The sequence below is a fragment of the Rattus norvegicus genome, chromosome 2 (genome assembly GCF_021556685.1).
Source record: "Rattus norvegicus strain SHRSP/BbbUtx chromosome 2, alternate assembly SHRSP_T2T, whole genome shotgun sequence".
In the NCBI taxonomy this organism is placed as follows: Eukaryota; Metazoa; Chordata; class Mammalia; order Rodentia; family Muridae; genus Rattus; species Rattus norvegicus.
The window spans coordinates 228,833,060-228,855,847 of NC_141535.1; the positions used below are offsets into that span (position 1 = coordinate 228,833,060).

The 22,788-nt window shown below is 47.3% G+C and overlaps 1 protein-coding gene across 2 annotated transcripts; it reads left to right on the forward strand.

Moving 5' to 3' along the window:
- Positions 1–1,842: 1,842 nt before the first annotated feature.
- C2h4orf54 (similar to human chromosome 4 open reading frame 54) lies at positions 1,843–20,596 on the forward strand. 2 transcript variants are annotated; one of them, NM_001399866.2, is given in 3 exon segments: positions 1,843–2,224; positions 4,713–10,138; positions 16,324–20,596. In NM_001399866.2, a coding segment is annotated over 1 exon segment (5,355 nt). In that variant the 5' UTR covers positions 1,843–2,224; positions 4,713–4,743; the 3' UTR covers positions 10,099–10,138; positions 16,324–20,596.
- The last annotated feature ends 2,192 nt before the right edge of the window (positions 20,597–22,788 follow it).

Genomic DNA, 22,788 nt, shown 5'->3' on the forward strand with positions numbered 1-22,788 from the left:
TATGAAAAGCCAGGAAGACATCTTCCCTGCCCTGCTATCCTAGACTGGGAAACCCCATGTCACCGCCATCTCTCTCTCTTTTTTTTTTTTTTTTTTTTTTTCCGGAGCTGGGAACCGAACCCAGGGCCTTGCACTTCCTAGACAAGCGCTCTACCACTGAGCTAAATCCCCAACCCCCACCGCCATCTCTCTTAACACACAACATGCAAGCCAGATCACAGATCAGATGGATCAAGATTTAGAGTAAGACTATTTTAAGTAGCTAAAGATTCCACTTGAGAATGGTCCTCAGGGTCATTTTCCTGTGTACAGCCGGTCACATCTAAAACACTGACATCCCGACAGCTCCCTTAGGAGGAAGGCCAGACAGACCCAATTGTCAGACATAAAAAGTCAGGGGTGTGGAGGAATAACCTTAGAGAAAGGGGGTGAAGAAGGCCCAAGAGGAGTTCAAAAGACAAAAAAGAAGAGGAGGGGGAGAACTCCCTGATACACCTCCTGGCCCAAGTGGCAAAATGAACAACCAACCACTCCACTCCATATCTGAGCTCTCGGGCAGGCTCAAGGGTTGGTTACTAAGGGTTTATTTCTGGTGGTGAACTGTCTCTTCCTGTCCTTCCAAGTTTTAAGGGCATAGCTAAGGGGTTGCATCTAGTGTGCGTGTGTGGCCCCATGACACCACAACGTGCTCCTCACTTACTGGTCTCACCGTACATGCTGTTTTCCCCTTCACAGGGATAGCCGGCTCCTAATCCTGCCTCTCCGTGTCTTTGGACCAGCTGGTCCCATAGGCAGGTGGCTGGCTTAAGGCAATGAAACAGCTTGATAAGCCTGTAACGAGTATGGTCCTGTGACCCCGCCCCCACACACCTCATAGACTTGTACTCAATTACCTGCTTAGTGTAGGCTGGAACTGCCTCACACCCAGTTTTCACAAGGGCCACAGCATTTGATAGTTGGGAAAATTGGTGAAAAACCTTACAGAGAAAGTCACAAGCTTTTACTTAGTCTCACTTATTTTTTTTTTTAGACCAGAAAGTGGAAACAATAATTACTCTTTAGTCATATGATTTGTGGGGAGCACTTATTTCAACAAGCAGACACCCTTTAACACATCAGAAAGTATGATAGGGCACTTCTTTCAGATGCTAACTTTCACATGTCCCTTCTTGGGCTCAGAAAGGATCACACCGTGGGTCTTAGACGGGATCCACAGAAAAGCCTTCTTCACATAAGTGTGTGCTGAGAGCTATACACATCTTGATGGAAAGACCTTCAACTAAATATAAAGCCACCGTCTCTCCCCTGCTGTGCCCCAGAGAAACTAAGAATGTTTGTGCTTGGTCAAGCACAAACTTGGCATCTAACCTGAGGCTAAGTTTAACCTAACGCATCTCTTGGTTTCCAGTCTCAGGCTTACCTTCAGTAAACCATGTCTTCTCCTGAGTGGCATGCTTAGCTAGTCCTACTATGCCAGAGTTGGAGACCCAAAATGTAAGCATGGCCTTATGATCAACTGGTGGGTGGGCTGGCCTGCACTCTTTATTTCTTAAGTCATATTATGGTTTCACACGCACTGATCTATCTCAGAAACCCTTTTGGGAAAGCTAAGCACCTTCCTCCATCACAGAGGCACATGTAACCATGCTGAGTCACTTCCTTTGTTGCTCCCCGAGTTCCCATATAAAGTTATCGACAGAGCCTACCTTGCCCGTCTAACCCAACGTGCCTGCTCACCATAGGTTAATACTGACAATATTAGTCACATCAACTGCTCAAGGCCTGAGGCCAGGCAGATAACCACTGAGTTCATCTGTAAAGAAAGTGATCGGAGTCATCTGTAAGAATAAAAGGCATGGTGGCTACCCACGACTCCAAGCTACTTCCATTGACCTCTCTTCATAGTGCCATAAACTAACCCAGCACTCTGAGCAGTGCCAGCAGGGAAACAGTGTGGAGTCCTTAATGGTCTTCATTATCCTAAAGTTGGTCATTGTTTTCTTATTTATAAGTTTCTCCTCTCTTCATACTCCTACTGCTGAGTTCCAACTTACTTGATTTTTAAACCACAGAAGGACTTTAAAAGACTTTCTTTGAAGTTTGACGTAAAAAAGAACTTTTCGGAAATTGACTTTGTTTGAAGGAGCCTCCACCACTGCCACCACACCTACACGGGCATTGTTTAGCTAGACATCCTTGAAGGAGCCACACAGATATCCTGAAGGTAAGTACCCACATTAGAACCGAACCGTGCTGATTGCCAGGGTGGGGAAGGGGGGTGGCCAGGGCTGGATTCTCAAAGAGAGTAGAACTTAGAAGGAAGATTTTTGGGTATTAAGACACTTTGACGACCAGTTGTGGCCTGGGACCTTTAATCCTAGCACTGGGGGAGGCAGAGGCTGGTAGCTATCTGAGTTTGAGACCAGCCTTGAGAAGCCGAAAGAAAGAAAGAAAGAAAGAAAGAAAGAAAGAAAGAAAGAAAGAGAGAGAAAGAAAGGGAGAGAGAGAAACAGAGACAGACAGAGACAGAGACAGAGAGACACAGAGAGAGTGTGTTACCATACACCCTCTTTCACCAGATCTTTCAGTTTTATATTTTGCTAACCACAGGAAGAAACTCGAGAAAAAAAATTCTGTTGTGTTGTGATGACAGACAGGGCCATATGACAGCGCCAGAACGAGTCTTCCTTGGACTACAATCTGATGAACAGAAACTTGCTTCACACACATGCTTCACAGGATCTGGAACTATCTTCAGGGTTTTTCTTAACCACCCGAGGCACGGTCACCCTCAAAGAAAAATTAAAATGGAGAGCTCAAAATTCTGCTTGCCTGAGAGAAGGTGACTTTATTTAATTTCATTTTTTTAACGGAATCGTGGTCCTTAATCCCCCAAGTCCATAAAGAGTTCTCAGGTTGATTATCTGAAATAAAAAAACAAACAAACAAACCCCAACCAGTTATACAGCTTATTCGTGGCCATGCGGATTTGGTAGTTGAGTGGGTAAGCAGCCCTGAGTTACATGGGACCCACCTTGACTGCCTATCATGACCGTTAAGGTCTCCAGCTGGACTACCTAAGTTTGAATCATGTCCTGTCTCTGTGTCTCAGGTTCCCCATCTATAAAATCAGTACAGTAATTGTGCTTAAGTCATGAGGTTCTAAACGGGATTCAATCAATAATAAATACACAAATTAAAATGCCCCTAGTTAGCTGTACTTACTCATTAAGAAACTAAGATTTGGAAGGTATTTCTTTCTTTTCCTTGACTCTGAGTTATGGCTTTATAACTAGGGCTTTATTCCAGGTGTTTTCAGCCTCTCCTGGGCATGTTTTCCTGTCAGTAGAGGGGGCAGAGGGCTTGTCCTGGGGTGAATGGTTGGGTTGGGACGCCTACAGCCCAACAGGGAAAGAAGGAAGAAGCTGCAGTTGTTACAGGTGCCTACTTCCCACCTACACACAAGCCTACTCAGAGGAAGGAACCCTTTTCAGCGTGGGGGTGGCATTCATGTCAAAAGGGGATGTTTGGTGGTGTTATTTTCTCTTTCCACAAATGCGGATGTTTAAAATAGGGTTTTATCCAGTCGGCATAGGTGACATACGGACCATGTATAATGGTGGACTTGGGTCTGGCAGAGGACAAAAGCCAGATCTCACCAAAACCGAGTTGTGGTTTTCCATGGACTATGGCCAGGGAATTTCCCCAAGGGTTGCTAGCACAGACCCCTCTGTTGCCTTGGCAAATGTGCCTGCAGAGTTCTGGACTGGTTTAGAATGGATCTTTCTCGGAGCAGGTGAACTGGGGTTTTGGCTGTATTTCCCTGGGGCATGCCAGCGACTCACATTTCCCCTCTGAACCCCCCTCGGAGCCCCACTGTACTCATGAAGGGTAATCATATTTATTCCTTGTTCTTTCCTGTGTTTTGACTCCCTGCCCTGCAGACCTGGCCTGCAGCCAGGGGACCCAATTGCTGAGCTGTATCTAAGGCTATGTTTAACAGGACATATTGTCTTGTAGCGCATTTACAAGTTTAGGGGTGGTTTTGAGCTTGAGTGGCCACTGTAGGGATTGACATAGAGTCCATATTGTCTTCCTGTGTCCCTTCAGAGGGCCTGTAGCTCAGGTTTATTTAAGAAGCTTTTAGGTCTCTGAAAATTCCCCCGGTGAGCTTTGAGTAAACACAGCAAGGATCCTAGAAGGGATTTTTTTTTTCTATTTTGAAACAAATAGGTTATGTTCCACAGAGTCTAAGTCTGGCCAAAGGGAAAGGTGATGAAGTGTTCTTGTCCTATGAAAACTTTTATGACCATCCTTCATCTGATTTTGCCCTCCAAAGAGGGAAAGACGATGCAAATGAGGCGATATAAAATTACCATATGCACGAGTGGGACTCTAAATACTTCTGGAGTGTCCTTAACTGATTCGAAGTGCAGGGCAAAATTTGAATTTTGAACAAGGAGAGAAAATTCATTTAATCAGAGGCTGGGGAAAGATGGCAGCCAGTGAAGGGTAATTGTGTACTTGCTAGACGTCTCTAAAGCAGATGACAATGAACATTTGGCTGATTTGAATGAGAAGCCACATTCCTCCCCCACCCCGCCTCCTCTCCTCTTCTCTTCTTTTTACCCTCAAGTGTAGTTTCGATATGACTAGGGAATGGACACTAAAAATATTTCTGGAATGACGTGACCCTCTGTCTCCCCATCCAGGAGAGCGACAAGGCTGTACAAGACACAGCACATGCTTTCCGTTCATTTCTGGCAGACTCGGGGTCCACCTACAGATGCTGCTTCTTCATCAGCTAATGGCATTCAGACCCTCACCCACCGACGCTGTCAGACAAGCAACTGGACAGGACAGCTCAGCAGCAGGACGCTGGCCACAATCACGGCCAGAGCCTCAGCCCCCTGGCTACAGACCACCTCTGCTGCCTCTCTTGGGAGCCCTCCCACCTCCCTCTGGATTGCCGAGGCCCCACCACAGGGGCTGAAGAACTGGGTGGCGGTGGCAGCTGTGGCAGTGGTACCTACAGCCTTCCGGCCAGCTCAGGCACGTGGGAACCTGTTTCAGGCCACTCTGCGGCCCCTCCGGGATCAGAGGGGGACTCAGGACAGCCTCAGCGCTCACCACTGTCTCTTCTTGTATTTAAAACCTGGGCAAGGACTAAGAATGGAAGGCGGTACTTCTGACATGAACTCACAGACCAGCCTGACGCCTGCAGAGGACCCGGCAAGCCGACCACAGGACAACCCGGAGCCCAGGCAGCAGCTGCGGCCACTACCTGAGCCTTCAGCCTCTACCCAGCCTGAAGCCAAGTATGTGGAGATGTGTGCTTCAGCTCGAGTCGGAAGGGAGAGCCCCCAGACCATGAAACTGCTACTGGAACACTGCCCTGAGGAGCAGGCCTCCAGGAGCCCAAAGACAAAAGCCCCGGATGAACCCAGCAGCGGTGCCCCTGAGGCTCCAACCCCGGGGGAAAGCCCTTCTTCCGCCCAATGTCTCAGCTCCCAGGCTTGTGAGAACGACTTCTTATCTTCCTCCTCCTCCTCTATGGACAGTGCAGAAGACAATGGCCTTTCCAAAATGGATGGTCCCACCAAGTTACTGGGGACCCTGGCCACCTCCTCCTCTTCCTTAGGCTTTGAGAGTGAGCCGGAAAGGAGCTGCCAACCATACAGGGGAGAAGAAGCCGGAGACAGGGCAGGAGCAGGAGAGGGTAGAAGAGAAGGGGTCGATGATGGGACAAGGTGCAAAGACATTATCGCCAAGTCCCATGGCAAGAGGGGCCCCGTGAAAAACGAGGAAGCACACTACATCACCACCCACGAGATCCAGCTGAGCGAGGTAGAGCAGGGTATGGATTTCGACGTGGGACTGGCTTCTCGCTGGGACTTCGAGGACAACAACGTGATCTATTCGTTCGTGGACTATGCTTCCTTTGGTGGCAGTGATGAGACCCCAGGAGACATCACCACTGAAGAAGACGATGACAACAGCTGTTACGTCAGCACCACGCCAAGCACCAACACCACACGGACTCCCAGCCCCATCAGCAGCGACCTGGCTCGCCCCAGCACGGGCAGCAGCGGCCGTGACACCAGCAGCACGGAAGTGGGCAGCGGCCCCTCTGACAGTGACACTATTCCTCCACCCACTGGACCTGGCACTGCCGCTCCACCTGAGCCTTTGCTGGAGCCCCGGGAGGCAGCCTCGGGGGCATCGGCCACTGCTGCAAGCAGCTGTGGGGGTGCAGCAAGCCAGATCCTCCTATCAATCAAGCCAACTTCCCGGGCTATAAATGAACCTAGCAACGTGCGTGCAAAGCAAAACATTATTTATGCTGCCAAGCATGAGGGCGACATGAGCCTCCGAGTCTCTACAGCTGCCGAGCACAACTCAAGTTCGCTGAAGCAAATTTCGGCTGCAGCCGTGGCTCAAGACCATGCAAAGAAATTCATTGCTGTCCCTGCTCGCCTGCAAACCAGGTGCGGGGCCATCCGGGCCAAGGAGCTGGTGGACTACTCCAGCGGAGCCTCCAGTGCAGTGAGTGAGCTAGACGATGCAGACAAAGAGGTGAGGAACCTAACCTCCAGGGCCTTCCGGAGTCTTGCCTACCCCTATTTTGAGGCTCTGAACATCAGCTCCCGAGAATCCTCTACCACACTCTCCGAGGTGGGCTTTGGACGATGGTCAACCTTCCTAGACTTAAAATGTGGAGGCCTTGGCGCCAGAGTGGAGCAGAGCCTGCTGAGGAGCAGTGCAGCCTCTGTGGCTGCAGGTCTGAGGAAGGGCGGCGGCGCCCGAGCCCCTGCAGATCAGCTCTACCTTCAGGCCAAGAAGTCCCAGACCAAGGCCTTGGAGTTTGTGGTCAGCAAAGTCGAGGGAGAAATCAAACATGTGGAGACGCCCTTGTGCTTCCAGAAACAGGTCCAAACTGGCTCTCGGGTGGTCACGCTTCTGGAGCCCCTGAATCTCCGCAGTGAGAGCAAAGCCAGCTCCGCCACTGGGCCCTGCAGAGTCACCAAAGGTTCTAACAAGGGTCCCGGGTCTGTGTACACGGACGATGGATCGGAGACCTCCGACAGTAGCAAGCCTGCCGCTCGCGGTGACGGCCCCCAGAAGAAGTCCAAATTCGCTTCCAGTCTGCTCAAAAACGTTATTTCCAAGAAGATGCAGCGAGAACACGAGTTCAAAATGGAGAGAGGAGAGGTCACTGATACATCTCACCATAACCCCCCCAGCGCTAAGGAGGCGGACGGACCTCCTGGGGCTGAGAAGCCGTGGGAGCGGGGTCTGCAGAGGCAGAGTTCACGGCACTCCGAGGCTAGTTCTGAGTACACTGTGGTCAGTGTGTCTGATGCCGGTGGAGAAGGCTCTGTGGTAGGTTCTAAGTCCCCCGTTTTCAAAGCCAGTACTCCTCGAGAGAGTAACACGGGCTCCGGCCGAAATCTCTCCGACGGACACACAGAAGTGTGTGAAATTAAAAAGAGTGCTTCAGAGACCGTGAAGGGCATCTTCCTTCGGAGTCAGAACAGCGCCTTCCGGACATGGAAGGAGAAGGAGGCGGAGAAGCTGGAGGAGAAAGTTCCCATCGGGAAGCTGAAGCTCCCCAAAGGTGGGGACTGGAGGGCTGATCTTGGGGAGATCTCGGCCAGCAAGTCCACCATCATGTCTCGACTCTTTGTTCCCAACATCCAGCAGACACCCAAGGACAAACAGCCAGAGAAGCAGGCCACCAAATACCCTGCTGCTGCCCAGACTACCTCAATGGCAGTGATCAGACCCAAGGCTCCTGAAATCAAGATCCGGCTGGGAAGTGTACAACAGCCAAGCTCAGACTTCAACATTGCTAAGTTGCTCACGCCCAAGCTGGCTAGTGGCAGCAGTGGCAGCTCAAACCTCTTCAAGACCGTTGAGGATAACAGCAGGACCCAGCAGAAACTCTTCCGAGGTGGGGACAGTCTGGAAAAGGTACCCCACTTCCAGGTGAGAGATTTTAGAGACAAGTCCAAGGCCCCGGGACCTCTCCACCAGGTGAGGGATGTGAGGAAGCTAATCAAAGGGTCGGGAGATAGCAGCGACAAGGGCAGCGTCACACCAGAGCAGGGCTTGACAGGGCCTAAGCCTAGGCAGCTGACTCCTGCCTCTGGAGGATCCAGGTCCTTGTCCCCTATGGTGACTATGGTTGTGAATCCAAAAGAAGACGGTGTGGATCGAGAGCCCAGGGAAGGTGCGTGCAAAGCGGGGAACAGCAGTAGACTCTTGAACTCCTCCCCAGAAGGGACTGTCTTGGTTCACAGGGCATCTGGCAGGCTGCCTGTGGCCACCATTGCCCCCAATAAATCCGAGCAGGGTTCTTACCTACCTGTGCTCAAGATCGTCTCCAAAGCTTCTGCTCAGAGGACCCCGGAGAAGCCCAAAGAGGAAGAGGTCAAGGAGGAGGGGAAAGCCCCAAAGCCAGCCCGGAATGCCTTAGAGAAGCTGACAGCTGCTGTGAGGTCCATGGAGGAGCTGTACAGCTTCAACAGGAATGAATGGAAGCGCAAAAGTGACCCCTTGCCCATGATGGCTGACAGCCATGTCCTGTCACTCATAGCCAGTGAGGAGAAGGAAGGGGTAGTTGGACCCGAAGGAGACCCTGACAAGCTGGCCAAGCAGCTGGGACAGGTGGAAGAACGGAACACGGGACACAAAGGCGGTGTGGTCCTGCGAGCGGCTCCCATAGAACGTCTGCAGAGGAGAAACTCAAACCCCAGCACGGAGAGCGTGTCTGCCCGTGCAGCTGCCTTTGAGAACATGGCCAGAGAAAGGCCCCGGTCTCTCTATATTCCTCCAGTCCACAAAGACCCGGAAAGAGCGCAACCTTTGCAGCCCCTCCCCCCACTCCCCAGCAATCGGAATGTGTTCACCGTGAGCGCCAGCAGCAGTGCTCAAAAAACTGGGGGCATCGCTGGCAAGTTCCCACAAGGACCCTCTCCCGAGGGCCTTTCGACAGCCAAGGGCATCAAATCACAGGGACTCAGATCCCTCAAGATCTCCCCGGCCACCCGAGCCCCTCCTGATGATGCCGCCAACAGGAAAACTGCTGTCAGTTTGGAGAAGAGCAACAGCGATTGTGAGAATTATCTGACTATCCCCCTTAAGGGAACTGCTGCTTCAGGGGAGTTGCTCGGCAGGCCTGGGGCTTCCAGAGATGGGGCCCCCAGCTCCTCAGATGCTACTCTCTGTAGTTTACCTCCACTGAGTGCCCGCAGCCAGGTCCCCAACAACCCCAAAGGATCGCTAGTCAGCGGAACCAGCAGACCAGCTTGGCGTACCAAACCAGACAACCACCGAGAAACAGTTGCTGCCCCCACAGGACCGCAGAGCCCCGAGCATACTCCTACCACTATCTACCACCAACAGGCGTTGCCCTTTACCCTCCAGGGCACCCAGCCTCAGGTCCTCTGCTTCTCCCCACCCGGTATGCCAGCCCCAGCCCCTGCAGGCCCAACTGCTGTCCCCACAGACCCCTTTCAGCAGACACAGCCTCAGCAGACACAGCGCAAGATGCTCCTGGATGTGACCACCGGCCAGTATTATCTGGTGGACACTCCAGTTCAACCCATGACCCGGAGATTGTTTGACCCCGAGACAGGACAATATGTGGATGTGCCCATGACTTCTCAACAACAGCCCGTGGCACCCATGTCCCTCCCTGTACCTCCTCTGGCCCTGAGTCCTGGGGCCTATGGGCCCACCTACATGATCTATCCTGGATTCCTGCCTACAGTGCTGCCCCCCAATGCCCTGCAGCCCACGCCCATTGCTCACACACCAGGAGGTAGTGAGCTTTCTGTGGCAGCAGAGACCCCCAGCAAAGAGACAGCGACAGCGTTCACTGAAGCCCCTTACTTCATGGCCTCTGGTCAGTCCCCTGCCTCCTCTTCCTCCTCAGCCCCGGCAGCTACATCCCAGCTTGTGGGCGCCAAGGGCTTCGCCCAGTTGCACGGCAAGCCTGTCATCAGCATCACCTCACAGCCCTTGGGGCCACGGATCATTGCTCCCCCGTCCTTTGATGGCACCACCATGAGCTTCGTGGTGGAACACAGATGACAAGAGGCTCAGGAAAGCAGAACGGAAGGAACAGCTCCTGGTGAGTGGGTTTTACCCTGGTGGTCTGACGATCCAGTGGCTTTGTGTCTTTGGGAGTGGGAGAGTTACAGAGGCTATCTGTAATCGTGGGCGTTCTGGGAAACCAAGACTAAACTCTGCCTGATTCGTGAAGTAACTAATGTGTTGCCCACATTCCCTCACTCCTCAATCTGGACAGCCTTCGCCCTTTGACCCTCGCAAACTGCCTGCGTGTTTCTCCCACCAGAGAATAAAGGGAAAGGAACCTTCCACAAGTCTCTTGGCCTTTTTTTAAGTAAAGGCTGGAAGGAGAAAGAAATGAAAGCCTGCTCTAGATTTCCCAGTGTGAGCCTGCCTCTCTGTTCCTGGCCACCAGGTGGGACAGGCAAGCCTTTAGCTCACCAGAAACAAAAAAGCATTAACATGTTGGCTCCTGGGAAGCCTGGGAGTTTCAAATGGATGCGTACTAAAGTCATCAAAAATACTCTTCTCTGTCCCTTCCCATCTGCTCCTTGGAGTTTCTTATTCTAAAAGCAAAACAAAACAAAACCCCAAGCAACAACAACGACAACAAAACTTCCTTCTTTTGGTTTTGAACCCCATATTCTGATTTATTAATGTAGTTCTCCATTTATTTATTTATTTACTTATTTATTTAATTCTCTTCTCATATATTATATCCTTCCAGACTGCAGTTTCCCCTCCCTCCCTTCCCTGCTGCCAATCTCTCCCTTCCCTTCTCTCTCCCCTAGATCCACCACCCTCCTCCTCTCAGAGAAGAGCAGGCCTCCCAGGAACATCAACCAAACACAAGCATAGCATAGCACAGCTTGCTAGCATAGCAGCAAGCAACGATAAGAGCAGGCACAACAACACCATCACATCAAAGCTGGACACGGGGCAGCCCAGTAGGAGAAGGGTCCTACAAGCTAGCAAAAGCGTCAGAGACTACAGTTTTAAAAAGTTCTTGTTTTTGAGTTTTCAAATGATCATAATACTTTCCCTAAGGTTTTTAGTGTATCTTATATGTCCTTATGTGTGGTTAGATGTAATACACACACACACACACACACACACACACACACACACACACACACAAGAGTTTGACCTTCAGAAGGGGGGGGGTGAGATTCTGGAGTCCAAGTTACTCCGTGGGTCAAGTTGCATTTTACGCCGTATTACCCTGGCTGAACCCATCATGCCCCAAGCCTAATCCCCGTAAGCACCTACTCTGCCTTTGAAAAAAGAACAACTTCCATACTTGCAGAGGAAATCGGAGAAAATCTATTTCTGACACCGAGTCTGATCCATGCTCGCAGGCAGGGATTTCTGCTGGAAATACAGTCTGTGGAACTTGAGAGGAGGCACGAATGTGAGTGGTTGGAACCGGGACACCTCAGGTCAAACACAGAAGACAGAGTGACGGTGCCTTCTGGCAGGAGCACATGGGTATCAGAGCTGTAGGCAGACTTGTCTCTCTGCCTTTCGGAGTAGGAAGGGTTGAGACTATATGCCACCAGGATTTTCACACTGCATGGGGGGAAAAGGGGGAGCTGAGCTAAGAGAATACTGTAATCTTGGGGGTGACAGACTCTCTAACCTTCCTGTTATCTCTCTAGTAGAAACACATTCCTGCCTCCCCTGTGTGTGTGTGTGTGTGTGTGTGTGTGTGTGTGTGTGTGTGTGTGATGCTGATTCCTGTATTATCAAATAAGATAATCAGATAAGAAAATGTATGCGGGGGGCGGGGGGAAGAAAATGTATAAGTTATGAAATAAGGTAAACAAACCTATATTACCGTCAGCTTGGGGACATTACTATCTAACCATCCAATGTTTATCAGCATGTCACTGGCTGGGGAAGGGTCGTGCATGCTCTAAAGTATCTTCCAGAATAAGGAAACACTGAACAGGATGACATTTATTGGGGCTTTTGCTTAGAATTCAAGTAAAAGCACAAACATCACTCTAGCTGCAACCCAGACTCTCCAAGAGTCTTCAACAGGCATAAACACAGGAAAGCACTAGTGTGCCTGCAGAGGAGACCCAGCATGAACGATCAGCTCTTCAGGAGACTGTCTTATAGGCAACAGCGTTTTGATCCCCTGGATAGATGGTCTGTTTACCTAGGGTGGTTTGGATCAGCTAATCCCCAGGAGTTTGTGAAGCCGGTGGATGTGCAGGGAGCCTAGGAGGGCACACAGCAGTCCCTTGGCATCCTCAAATGGCAACAACTGAAGAGGAAAGAGAAAGCTGGATTCAGGGAGAGCCATTTTCAACACCCACTTTCATGGTGTGTTCTGAGCCGTCCTAGAGGACTTCTGAGACCCTCAAACCCAGATCCCTTTGTATCAAAACTGCAGGAGGAAAGCGAGGGATGTGTAAAGAGGTTAAGGCGACCTTTTCTTGGTCACCATCCGTCTGTGTATGGCTTGGTTTTTAACCTGGTCATTGATCTCAGTGTCTTTCTGATCTCTGTCCTTTGTCTTTTTCTTTCTCTCTGGGGACACTTTGATGGTGTCTGCCCTAGTGTTCCCCTTACTATCTGAGAAGTTATTCTGGGTTCTCCATTAATTCTTTAGCAGCACTATCGGTCCCAGTGTGGCTTCCCATTTCCGATGACGTCAACTCAGTTGACTTCAATGGCCTGTCACACACATCTATACTTATGCCTGTGTCCTTAGTTTTTTCTCGGGGTTTGTTGTTTGTTTGTTTGTTTTGTTTTTTACAAAATGAATTGCTTAAAGTGGAGGACTGGGTGGCCTTGTCAGATCTTTCACCACGACATCCTTCAGAACACTGAGCATCCCTGGTAGGTCAGGACTCTGGCTACCTCTTGTGTCCTGGTGGACAGAGCCAAAGACTGGGCTGCTGTAAACCCCACATTTCATTTTCAATTCGTCCCATAATTACACCCACGATCAACAGGTTATTTCTTTTCCCCTCCCCTAATATGGTTGTGGCTCGCTCTCCCATTAATATATTTCTGTAGCTGCAGTTTTGTTCTATAATATTCTTAATGCGCTTGGATCCCAATTGCCTTTTCTCCCCTTTCACTGGATTGAGCTTTCCTCTAGCTCACTCATAACTTTCTATGAAATTCCATCATGCATACACATATTAGCCAAGGCTAGCCTTGAACTTATCTCAGGCTAACCTCCATGCCTGACTCCCTGATGCTTCTGCCTTTGCTTCCCAAGTTCTGTGATTACAGGTGTTCATATTTTCTTCCTTAGCACAACTTAGCCCCATGCCATTGGGTTATTAGACAAGCAGATGCTTTTCTTAATCTCTGCTAGGCAAATGAAGGTGTTCATTGCCCCGACTCACGGTGAATGAAGCCTGGGCTGTTTGAACCGCATGCCTGCATCATTTCGGAAGATCTTTGGTTATTTATTCACTTCCCATATCAGCCCTTCTGCACAAGGCTAACTTTCTCTGAACCTTTTGGCATCTTTATTTCTTGGCCAGTTAGCCTAGTAAGGAATCACGTGACATTTGTGCCCTCCTGGAGGCTAGCAGACCAGAGCTAGGCTGACTGCTCTCATGCTAAGTTTTCCAATCAGGTGGGAAATAAAATTCTAGCCAAGAGAAAATTAAATGGTCTAGCCATTCCACCATCATAAGAAGAGAGAGAGAAAGAATGTGGTGGTGGTGGTGGTGGTGGTGGTGGTGGTGGTGTGTGTGTGTGTGTGTGTGTGTGTGTGTAGAATGAGTGTGTGGTGTGGTGTGTATATGTATGGTGTATCTGTGGTATGTGTGTATGTGTGTGTTGTGGTATTTGTGGTGTGTGTGTGTGTGTGTGTGTGTTATTTGTGTGTGGTGTGTATTTGTTGTGTGTGTGTGGTGGGTGTATGGTGATGGGTGGAAACATTTTGGGTAACGGGAGCTATGCCTCTGACCAGAGCACAGGTACACATGACCTAAAGTCAGGCAGCTGGGACTGAGTGTAATACCATTATTTACTGGTGTAGGCCAGTGTTGTATACACTTTCTTTTATCTGTAGAATGGAAATAATTTTGAGAAAAGTTGTAAAGATGGAATTGTTAACCCCCTTCAAAGATCATATAGAAAGTGCCAGTGTTTCTTGGAAACTTGAACCTGGAAATAAATAAATGCCTGGAATTTCCACAGGTTCTGGACAAACCAGGAAATCAACCCTATTGTTTCAGACATCCAGGGTGGTATCAGGGGCCTGTGCACAAGGTAGCTGAAGTTCCCAATCAAGAAATGGCTCAACAGTTCCCTTGGAGCTGGCTGGGTGCCAGGCAAGCCAGTTGCCTGGGTGCCAGAGTATTCTAGCATCCCCACAGCCTTCCAGCCTGTTATACAACTCTGGGTCCAGCTTGCCAACTGCATGTGGTGATTTTCCTCTCTGTCTGGGCACAAGCCTGGGAGGAAAAAGGGAAGGCTGCCCTGAATCCCTGATGAATGCAGTCAGTGTTCCAGGTCTAAACTCCTGGGAAGGCATCCAGGAAGACCACTCGGTAATACAGTATAGTAAACCCCTCATCTTTACTCTCAGAATTCACTTGAGAAGCCTCTGGTGGTTTTTATTGGCTAATTATTACTGTTCCATCCTTAATAAGAATTAGACCAATACTTTCGAACTTTCAAACAAAATTTCTCTAAAATTAATAGAAACACACACAAAAAATGCCTTATGGATATCCACAAAGCAATATCTAGACTAACGATCCTTGAGTGTGATCCTAGGATATTGAATAAACAAATTTATCTTCATTTCTTAGTTGACTGTCATCTTGAAGGGGAGTTTCTTACTCTCCCCCTGCTCCTCCTCCTGCTCCTCCCCTGTTCTTCCTCCCCTACCCCTCCTATTGGCCCCCTTTCCCTCTGCTCAGAGTCCTTAAAACCTTGCCTTATGACCACACCAAGCCAGAATTCCTGTCAAGTTCCTTCATGTAATCCCGATTATTCTTCTGAGTCACACGATCACTCCTCCTTCACATGTGATAATGTTCAGTTTCCTCTTGTTGTTCTGTGTCTGTTAAGAGAGAAAATCAAGGTTAGCAAACTGTGTATCAGTGAGTTCCTGGGGAATGGTGAGCAGTAGGTACCCATGTGCCATACAATAGTTCCCGGGGACTGCTTAGCTGTGGGCACTACAGCTCCGGGGGACTGCTTAGCTGTGGGCACAGTTCCGGGGGACTGCTTAGCTGTGAGCACTACAGCTCCGGGGGACTGCTTAGCTGTGAGCACTATATATTCCACACATCAACAGTTCCTTTAGCCCGAATATATTTTCTCAATATAAATATGAAACAAGAAGATATTTTTGATGTATATTCACATGAGCTGCCAAAACATTATTATTCTTTTATTCTTAATAAACCTGTGCTCAAACAGGCTTTTTTTCTAGGTCACGGGACTAAAGTATACCTTGCCTTGCTACGGTGGTTGCATATAGTTAGATGTTACTTGAGACTTCTATCTCAAAGTTGTTTCACATGATAGAGACTTCTTCTCATGCACTTGAAGTGCATTTCATTTTTGTCTTCATAATATTGTGTCTGAAAACCAACTTCCAGGCATTAAAAAAAATCCTTAAGCAGAGTTCTAGTAGATTATATTAAAGAGTTTAAAAATAGATGAAATGGATAATTTTTTATACTTTTGAATAATATCGGTACTGTCTTAATAGAGGTTTAATTGAGATATATTTTATAGACAGCAAATGTGATTTATATAAAAGAGCATGCTGTGAGAAATTCCATATAACTCATTTAGCGGTCATTCACTTTCCCAGAATCCCTAGTGCAAGGGTTCACTGATCTAATTACTGACATAGTAAGTTTCAAAAGATGCCATTTAATTTAAATACCCGTTCTGTGGGTTAATTTTAGGAACACATACAATACACCGTTTTGTCCTTACAAAGGACATCAGAGAAACTAAACATTTAGCTCTGAAATCATTTTGAACAGCTAATTAAATTTGAGTCAGTTTTCAAAGACGGGTTCCACTTGGGGGCACTTTCTGGAAGTCAGCAATGTCTAATAACTGCAACGGCACAGTTGCTAAGCACATTTAAAACTGCACGTTTCACAGTACGGAGAAATGGGTCAAATAATCAAATGGCAGACGGGGCATGTATTTTTTTTTTTTTTACTTTTAAAGGGAATATTCTTTCAGAATTAGTCATCTTTCCTTTGACCATGTTTTCTTTGCATTTTTCCTCTTTTGCAGGAGCAAGACAGAAATGAGAACTGTTCTTTAATCCGAAAGTTTCATTGTAACACTGAATTCATCGGGGAAAACCCTTCCAGTTGTGTTACAAACTTTTATTTCTTATGAACCACGTGTGTAAGTTTGTATATTTTCCTGAACAACTCCCTAAGGTAGCTTTTGTTATTTCAGTTTTACTAAGATGAATGGTTATGTTTCTCCCCATGAAGTATTTCTTTTTATACTTTAATACGGGACATAAGCTTTCTGGCCACCACCTTCCCTCCTGCACTTGTGACCAGGCACATAGTACACTGAGTATTTGAATGGTTCTTTCAAAACAGGCAGTGGGATCTGATTGGTTCTGTTGTAAACCAAACCAGCAAATCAAGAATTAGGATCAGAAATCACCCTGGAGTTTCTTGAGCTATGTCGAGTCTAGCTGACATAACCTTCTGCTTCCAGTAATGAGTAGCTAGCCCCGTCGTTCTGATTGCTGTGTTGTCTGGGTTCTTGGCCAGGTTTGGCATGACGTCCCATGTAATCCTGACAAATGGTGGTTTGGACATTTGTACTTTAATTTTCCCCCATTTGTGCAGTGCTGTGACACTGTTTTTGCCATAAAGCAGAATGGAAGGTATGGGAGAACTAGTGATTACATTGAATATTAAGTTCTTCGCTTCAGAAAGCATAAACCCCCCCATTCTCCTTTAAGAATCCAACCTGAGGTGTAAGTGTGCGATGCACATACCCTTAATGATTCCCTTCACGGTTGTGTCCTGCCTCTCACTCTTTGCAGCCTGAAGAGAAGCCTGTTTGGGGAAGGAGATGGAATTGGCTCTGAACTTTGTTTCAGTGTTCCCAATTCCCTCCAGCCCCAACCATCCCACAGGAGAAGCTTGTAATTACAGTGCCTGCTTCTTGCTTCTGGTTTTAACAGATGTTAAGATTCCAAATCACCCCATGCATCACTCACCAGTCGTAACCCAATTCTGACTGAATGGATACATTCAGCCTTTCCTAATTGGTATCTCAATTAAGTGATACACTGAAGAATTTCTTAATTACTTTCTAACCAAATACCCCTTTAAAACCCAAGCATTAATTCTCAAGATTTCCGTAAGGAATCTCTGGTCAGTTACTTGTTTGTTTAAAGATAAAGCAATTCCGGTAAATTCTTTAAATGATTTTTTTAAAAAAATCATCAGTATTTGCTTTCCACTTAAAATTGCTTCATGAAGTGAGGGATTTTATGATGCCTCTCAAAATACTGAATTTTCTAAGGCTTTTAAATTTTAACTACTTTGTAACAGTGGTTTTTTTTGGGGGGGGGATTTTTTAAATCCAGGCTCAAAACCAAATTCAATGCCACTTCTGGGGCCTTTCTTAAGGGGGAGAAACAAGTTCTAAAAATTAAGTTCTTTTCAGACAAAGAGCAAGATTTGAAGCAGGAATAGTGAGTGGGCTTTGGCCAATGAGCTGTTAAATAAACCCTTGTCTCTGAGGCATGCTGTATGAAGCATGGTCTCTGGGTTGGAAGATGCTTTGGGACATATTTAGGAGACCGTTGCTACCCTAGAACTTGAACTTTTTTTTTTCAGGCAAACTGGCTGCATCTAAAGGTCCCTTAATATTGGAACAAAAAACTAGGATCCGGGTTGGGGATTTAGCTCAGTGGTAGAGCGCTTGCCTAGCAAGCGCAAGGCCCTGGGTTCGGTCCCCAGCTCCAAAAAAAGAAAAAAAAAGTGGAACGGATGGAGTATGGGGTTTGAGTGGAGAGAGACTACACCTGGAAGTCCACATAAGTTCCAGCAGACTTTTGGGAAAGCCCCACGGGTTTGTTAGCCAGCTCCCCACAAAGACAGAAAGAAAACGTGTCGTGGGCCACTGTCATTCTTTATCTCCAGCAGATCTGAGCCTTCTGGTCTTCCACAGAAGGAGAGAAACTTGGGGGTCAGGGTAGGGAAGAACTTTTTACTTGTTGCTTCTATGTAAAAGCCTGAGTCTCCACGTGGTTAAAATGTAATGATAAATGGATGGTTCTGCCTTTCATAGCAGCTATTGACCATTTCACAGTTGGGTCACCATCTGTGGTTTGCTATTTTGAGTGGCAGAGAAAGGAAATTCCCACAGGCACGTGCTGAATCCGTTTCCTTGGTTCGGTCATTTCTTGAACTTTTATCGGTACGTGAATGAAGTGGCTTTTCCCTCTTCTTTCAACCAGAGTGGAACAAACCAGGAACCTAGAAAATCTCCTAATGCTCGAAGCAATAACTTCCAGCAATACATTTTAACAACTGAGCGACCTGCCATGTTTTCTATAAGAAAACCATTAATTAAGAAGTATACTAAATAGAGCCATGAGCTTGAATCTAAACGCAATGTGGCCTGGCCTTAGCTATTTTCTCTCAGGGTCATACGTGAGGCTTAGTTTCCCAAATAATCGTACTATACTGGGAAGGAATTTTGACGCATTTGCTGGTTTTTCCCTGTTGATAATGGCATCATGTTGAAACAGGCCCAGGTTTGACTTGTTTCTTGAAAACTAAACACGTTTGTAGCCAGTGCGATAATTCTGTTCACCAGAATGTATTTCTTTGAACACTTACTGAAACTGTCTTCAGGAGTAAATAAAGCCCAGGATTAAGTGTCTGTGTAAATATGACCATCTCAGAGTAATTAAGCTAACAATGAGTTATACTCTGACAGCTTCATGGTAAATTTCAAAAATTAGGGTGCGATTCAAATTCATCTTGCATCCTTAGAAAATATCCAGTGACATACATACCTTTTTCTTTATTCAGCTTTGGCCTTTTCCCCTTTGCTTCTTAAAGAGATTTGATACATTCTGATTCTCTTCATCCACTGTAGCGACAAAAGCCTGTATTTGCTACAAACCAGATGCTCCTGTTACCTGAACTCTGCCCTGGACTGCAGGCCAGGATTGATTCTTAAGTATGGCTTGCACGGTGATTGTGTGCAGTGTTGTTTTCTGAGTAGATGGCCACAGTCTCACAAGCGTGTTTCTGCGAGCAGAAAACACAGTCGGCAATACTTCTCTGTATCTAAAACTATCACAGTGTACATTTTCCAATGTGGTGCTTGAGGAGTCTCATTCTACAGTTTACAAGGTGTAATATTGCACCCTAAACTCTCAGGGTGTGCTATTTTACCCACATACTTGAAAGAAAAAGGTGCCCTGTTTTTACCAGTACTGTTGATGGGAGAAAATTATGTGTAAGGTTGCTTGAGAAAACTGCTCATAAAAACCAAATCAATAGGCTTTTACATAATCTTGAAGGAGATGTATACGTAGGTAATATATATCGTCAAGAGACTGCTAATATAGTCTTTAACTTCTGGGTCTGAGACAGGCCTCACGGGTGCATAGAATCGCTAAGACGGCGTGTAGCATTTGCTCAAAAGTGCCTTAAATTTGAATCTAATCTGAATCACAGTCCATTCGTGACGTGTGTGTGAACACAGACCCAGAAGGAGAACCCTAAAGCCTAAAGAGAACCCTCCTGTGTGTGTGCTGCATCTCTAGGGAGACCGGAATATTCATTGCAATCCTCGTGAGCTGTCCATACCCTCAGTATTTCCTGTTGCAAGTGTTTTATTGAATCCACTCCTGTTTAACTCAAAATGGTGCAGAATAAAAGACACACATCTCGTTTGGCTTTTCTTTTAAGTTTCTGAACTGCTCTCTTCAAGTTAGTATTAGTGGCATCAAGTCCTTTCCAGGGTTCCCCAAGTTACCTTCTCTTCCCACCCCCACCCCTTCTGAAGATGTGTGTTTATGTATTTATATATAAAATTATATTCTTGTATAGTGATGGCTGAAGAGAATGTGGAGACTGTGGAAGTTATGTATGAATAGGAGAGTGTGTGTTGTGTAACACAGACAGAAGGACATTGGATCATGTTGAACCGCACCCCCAACTATGAGTGATGGTATGGAAAGAATGCGAACATTTAAACTGCGCCAATGCGGCGGCCATCTTGGTGGAGAAGTTCCTAGCCGAGCTTTGATGTGATTTTTTTGATGGTACAATGCAGCGAGCATGGCCACGGGAGCTTTGAATCCAGCCGACAGCTCCGAGATTTGCCCTTCCAGTGCTCTTGCCTACGTAGAGAGGACTGCTGAGATGGGATTCCTTGTGACAAGCCTACTTACCTTTAACTGCCAGCATTTGTAAGGTGCAATCTTGTGTATTGGTTTTTTATTTTGACAGTTTTGAAAACATGTTTGTTGTTCTTGTTGTTTTTCCAGTAAAAGTAATCACAAAGGAAACATACATGACTGGTCTTTCTTTGAACTCACAAAGCAAGCTTTGAACAGTTTCATTTTCTTCTAGTTCAAATTCACCATTTAAACAAGCATAGTCTGTAAATACTGTACAACCAGGTATGTTCATTTTCTATTGGCATAGAAGCAAACACTTACAGACTCCAGGGCTGAAGACAAGGCGCACTGATGATCTTACGGCTCTGGAGTTTAGAAGCCTGGTGTGGATTTTTCTCTGTACCCAGAAAATATCGGGCTAACCCGAGTGTCGTCTAAGGGTACCTGCCTCGTGAAGTCCCATTTGTGGTGTTCCTAACAAGGTAAGGTGCTGCTTTGCTGACTCCAAAGTGCTTCCTTGACAACTGTTTCTGAGAACCAATATGGAAGCCCAAGAAAGCAGTAGTCATCCTTCTTCTTAAAATCTGAAGATTACTATGCATGATGCGCAGTGCTGCGCAGTGCTGCCGTGGGCCCTAAGCAGAGCCGGCTGACTGAGACCGCTGTGAACACGAACGCTCAAGGCCTCTGGACCTACACTCAGGAAAGGCATCCACCACCCTTGTGTTTGAACAGGAAGGAGTCGAACAATTCAGAGCAAGGAAGAAAAGGCACTTTGGTTGTATTTTCAGGTGTCCCCTTTGGTTTCTTGGGGATGTTCAGATTTCTCCCTGTTGCCTCAGGAGTACCCTATTTTTCTCTGCACCGTGCTGCCTCCCTAGTTGTCCTGGAGCTCAGAACACTCCTAACTTTTCTGTTGTTGTGATAAAACACAGACCAAAACACCTTGGAGAGGGAAGACCTTATTTCAGCTCATAGACTGAAGTCCATCACCAAGGGAAGACAGAGCAGGGACCCAAGGCGGGACTGAAGCAGAGATCGAGGAGAAATGCCCCTCACTGGCTGGCTCAGCTTGCTTTATTAGACAACCCAGGCTGACCTACGCAGGGGCGCCGCCCACAGTGGGCACTTCCACATCAACCATTAATCAAGAAAATGCCCCCAAGGCTTGCCTACAGGCCCATCTGTGGAGACATTTTCTCAAATGAGATCTACTCTCCCCGGACAAGTGAAGCTTGAGTCAGCTGACAGAAAACCAACCAGCACACTAGTCTTCATTTTAGCCTAAACACCCAGTTCTAAAATTCCCAGACTCACACTATATGTGTGACCGGATTTCCCTTGAGGTTTCGATTAATGTCGTGCGGATCCTCTGGTGACCTGTCACAGACTGACGCTGACATGAGCAAACACCTTAAATGCGAACTACTGGAATCCGTGTTTATAAACTGTTCCATGCCACTTCTGAGGTGACTTTTTGCCAATTTTGAGTTCATTTGTACTCAGTCACTGTCCTTAATAATAATGGAGCTCTGTTGATCTGTTCATCCTCTCCTTCCTCTCCTCCCCAGCTGAACAGGCTTCCAACCAATCCCCTGTCATTTTGATAGAGAACTTATTCACCTAATGTAGCTCTGATTATTATAGAAACCGTAGCTTTAGAACCAAGTCCATTCTTCTCCCTATGTATGACAGAACAGTGACTTACCTCCCCTCCCCCAAACCTAGTAGATTAAAATAGTAACCGTATGGCTAGCTGACACAGCTGCGGGTTAAGCAGGGCTTGGCACGGACGGACCGGACAGCTTGTCTCTGCCTCACAGGGCAGAAGACAGGGACCCAAGAGTACTCTCTCCCCCTGCTCATTTACAGACCCGACAAGTCACTGCTGTCAGATGAGAGCTCTGCTGGACCACAGACAAAAATGACCTCAGGTGCTCTTGAGGGCTTCGATGCTCAGTCATCTTCAAAATGTACAGGCTGGGTTCCGTCGGTGAGAATTCCAGGGGTAGGGAGGGAGCAGATGTTGTTAGCTGCTTAAGGCCTCTCTCAGAAATGCACGCAATATCGTTTTTTATTGTCTCCACCTGCCAGGCGACGGTCGAATAGAGATGCAGTGCTCAGGAAGGTAACCACCACCTCTAAATGGGAGGTTTGCCACAGAATCGGGTGATGGGTCTTACCACTACCATTTTCGATAATGGAGGTGACAAAACAGTGTCTTAGGAAGGAGTTTTAAAGTCAGCTCTTAGCTGAGTTTAGTCAAACATTCTAGAAAAACACATCTAGAATGAGGGCAACCTAAAACGGGCTGGGGGGCAGACTTCTGTGTTCGTGTTGGGCAATATTTTGGAGTCAGG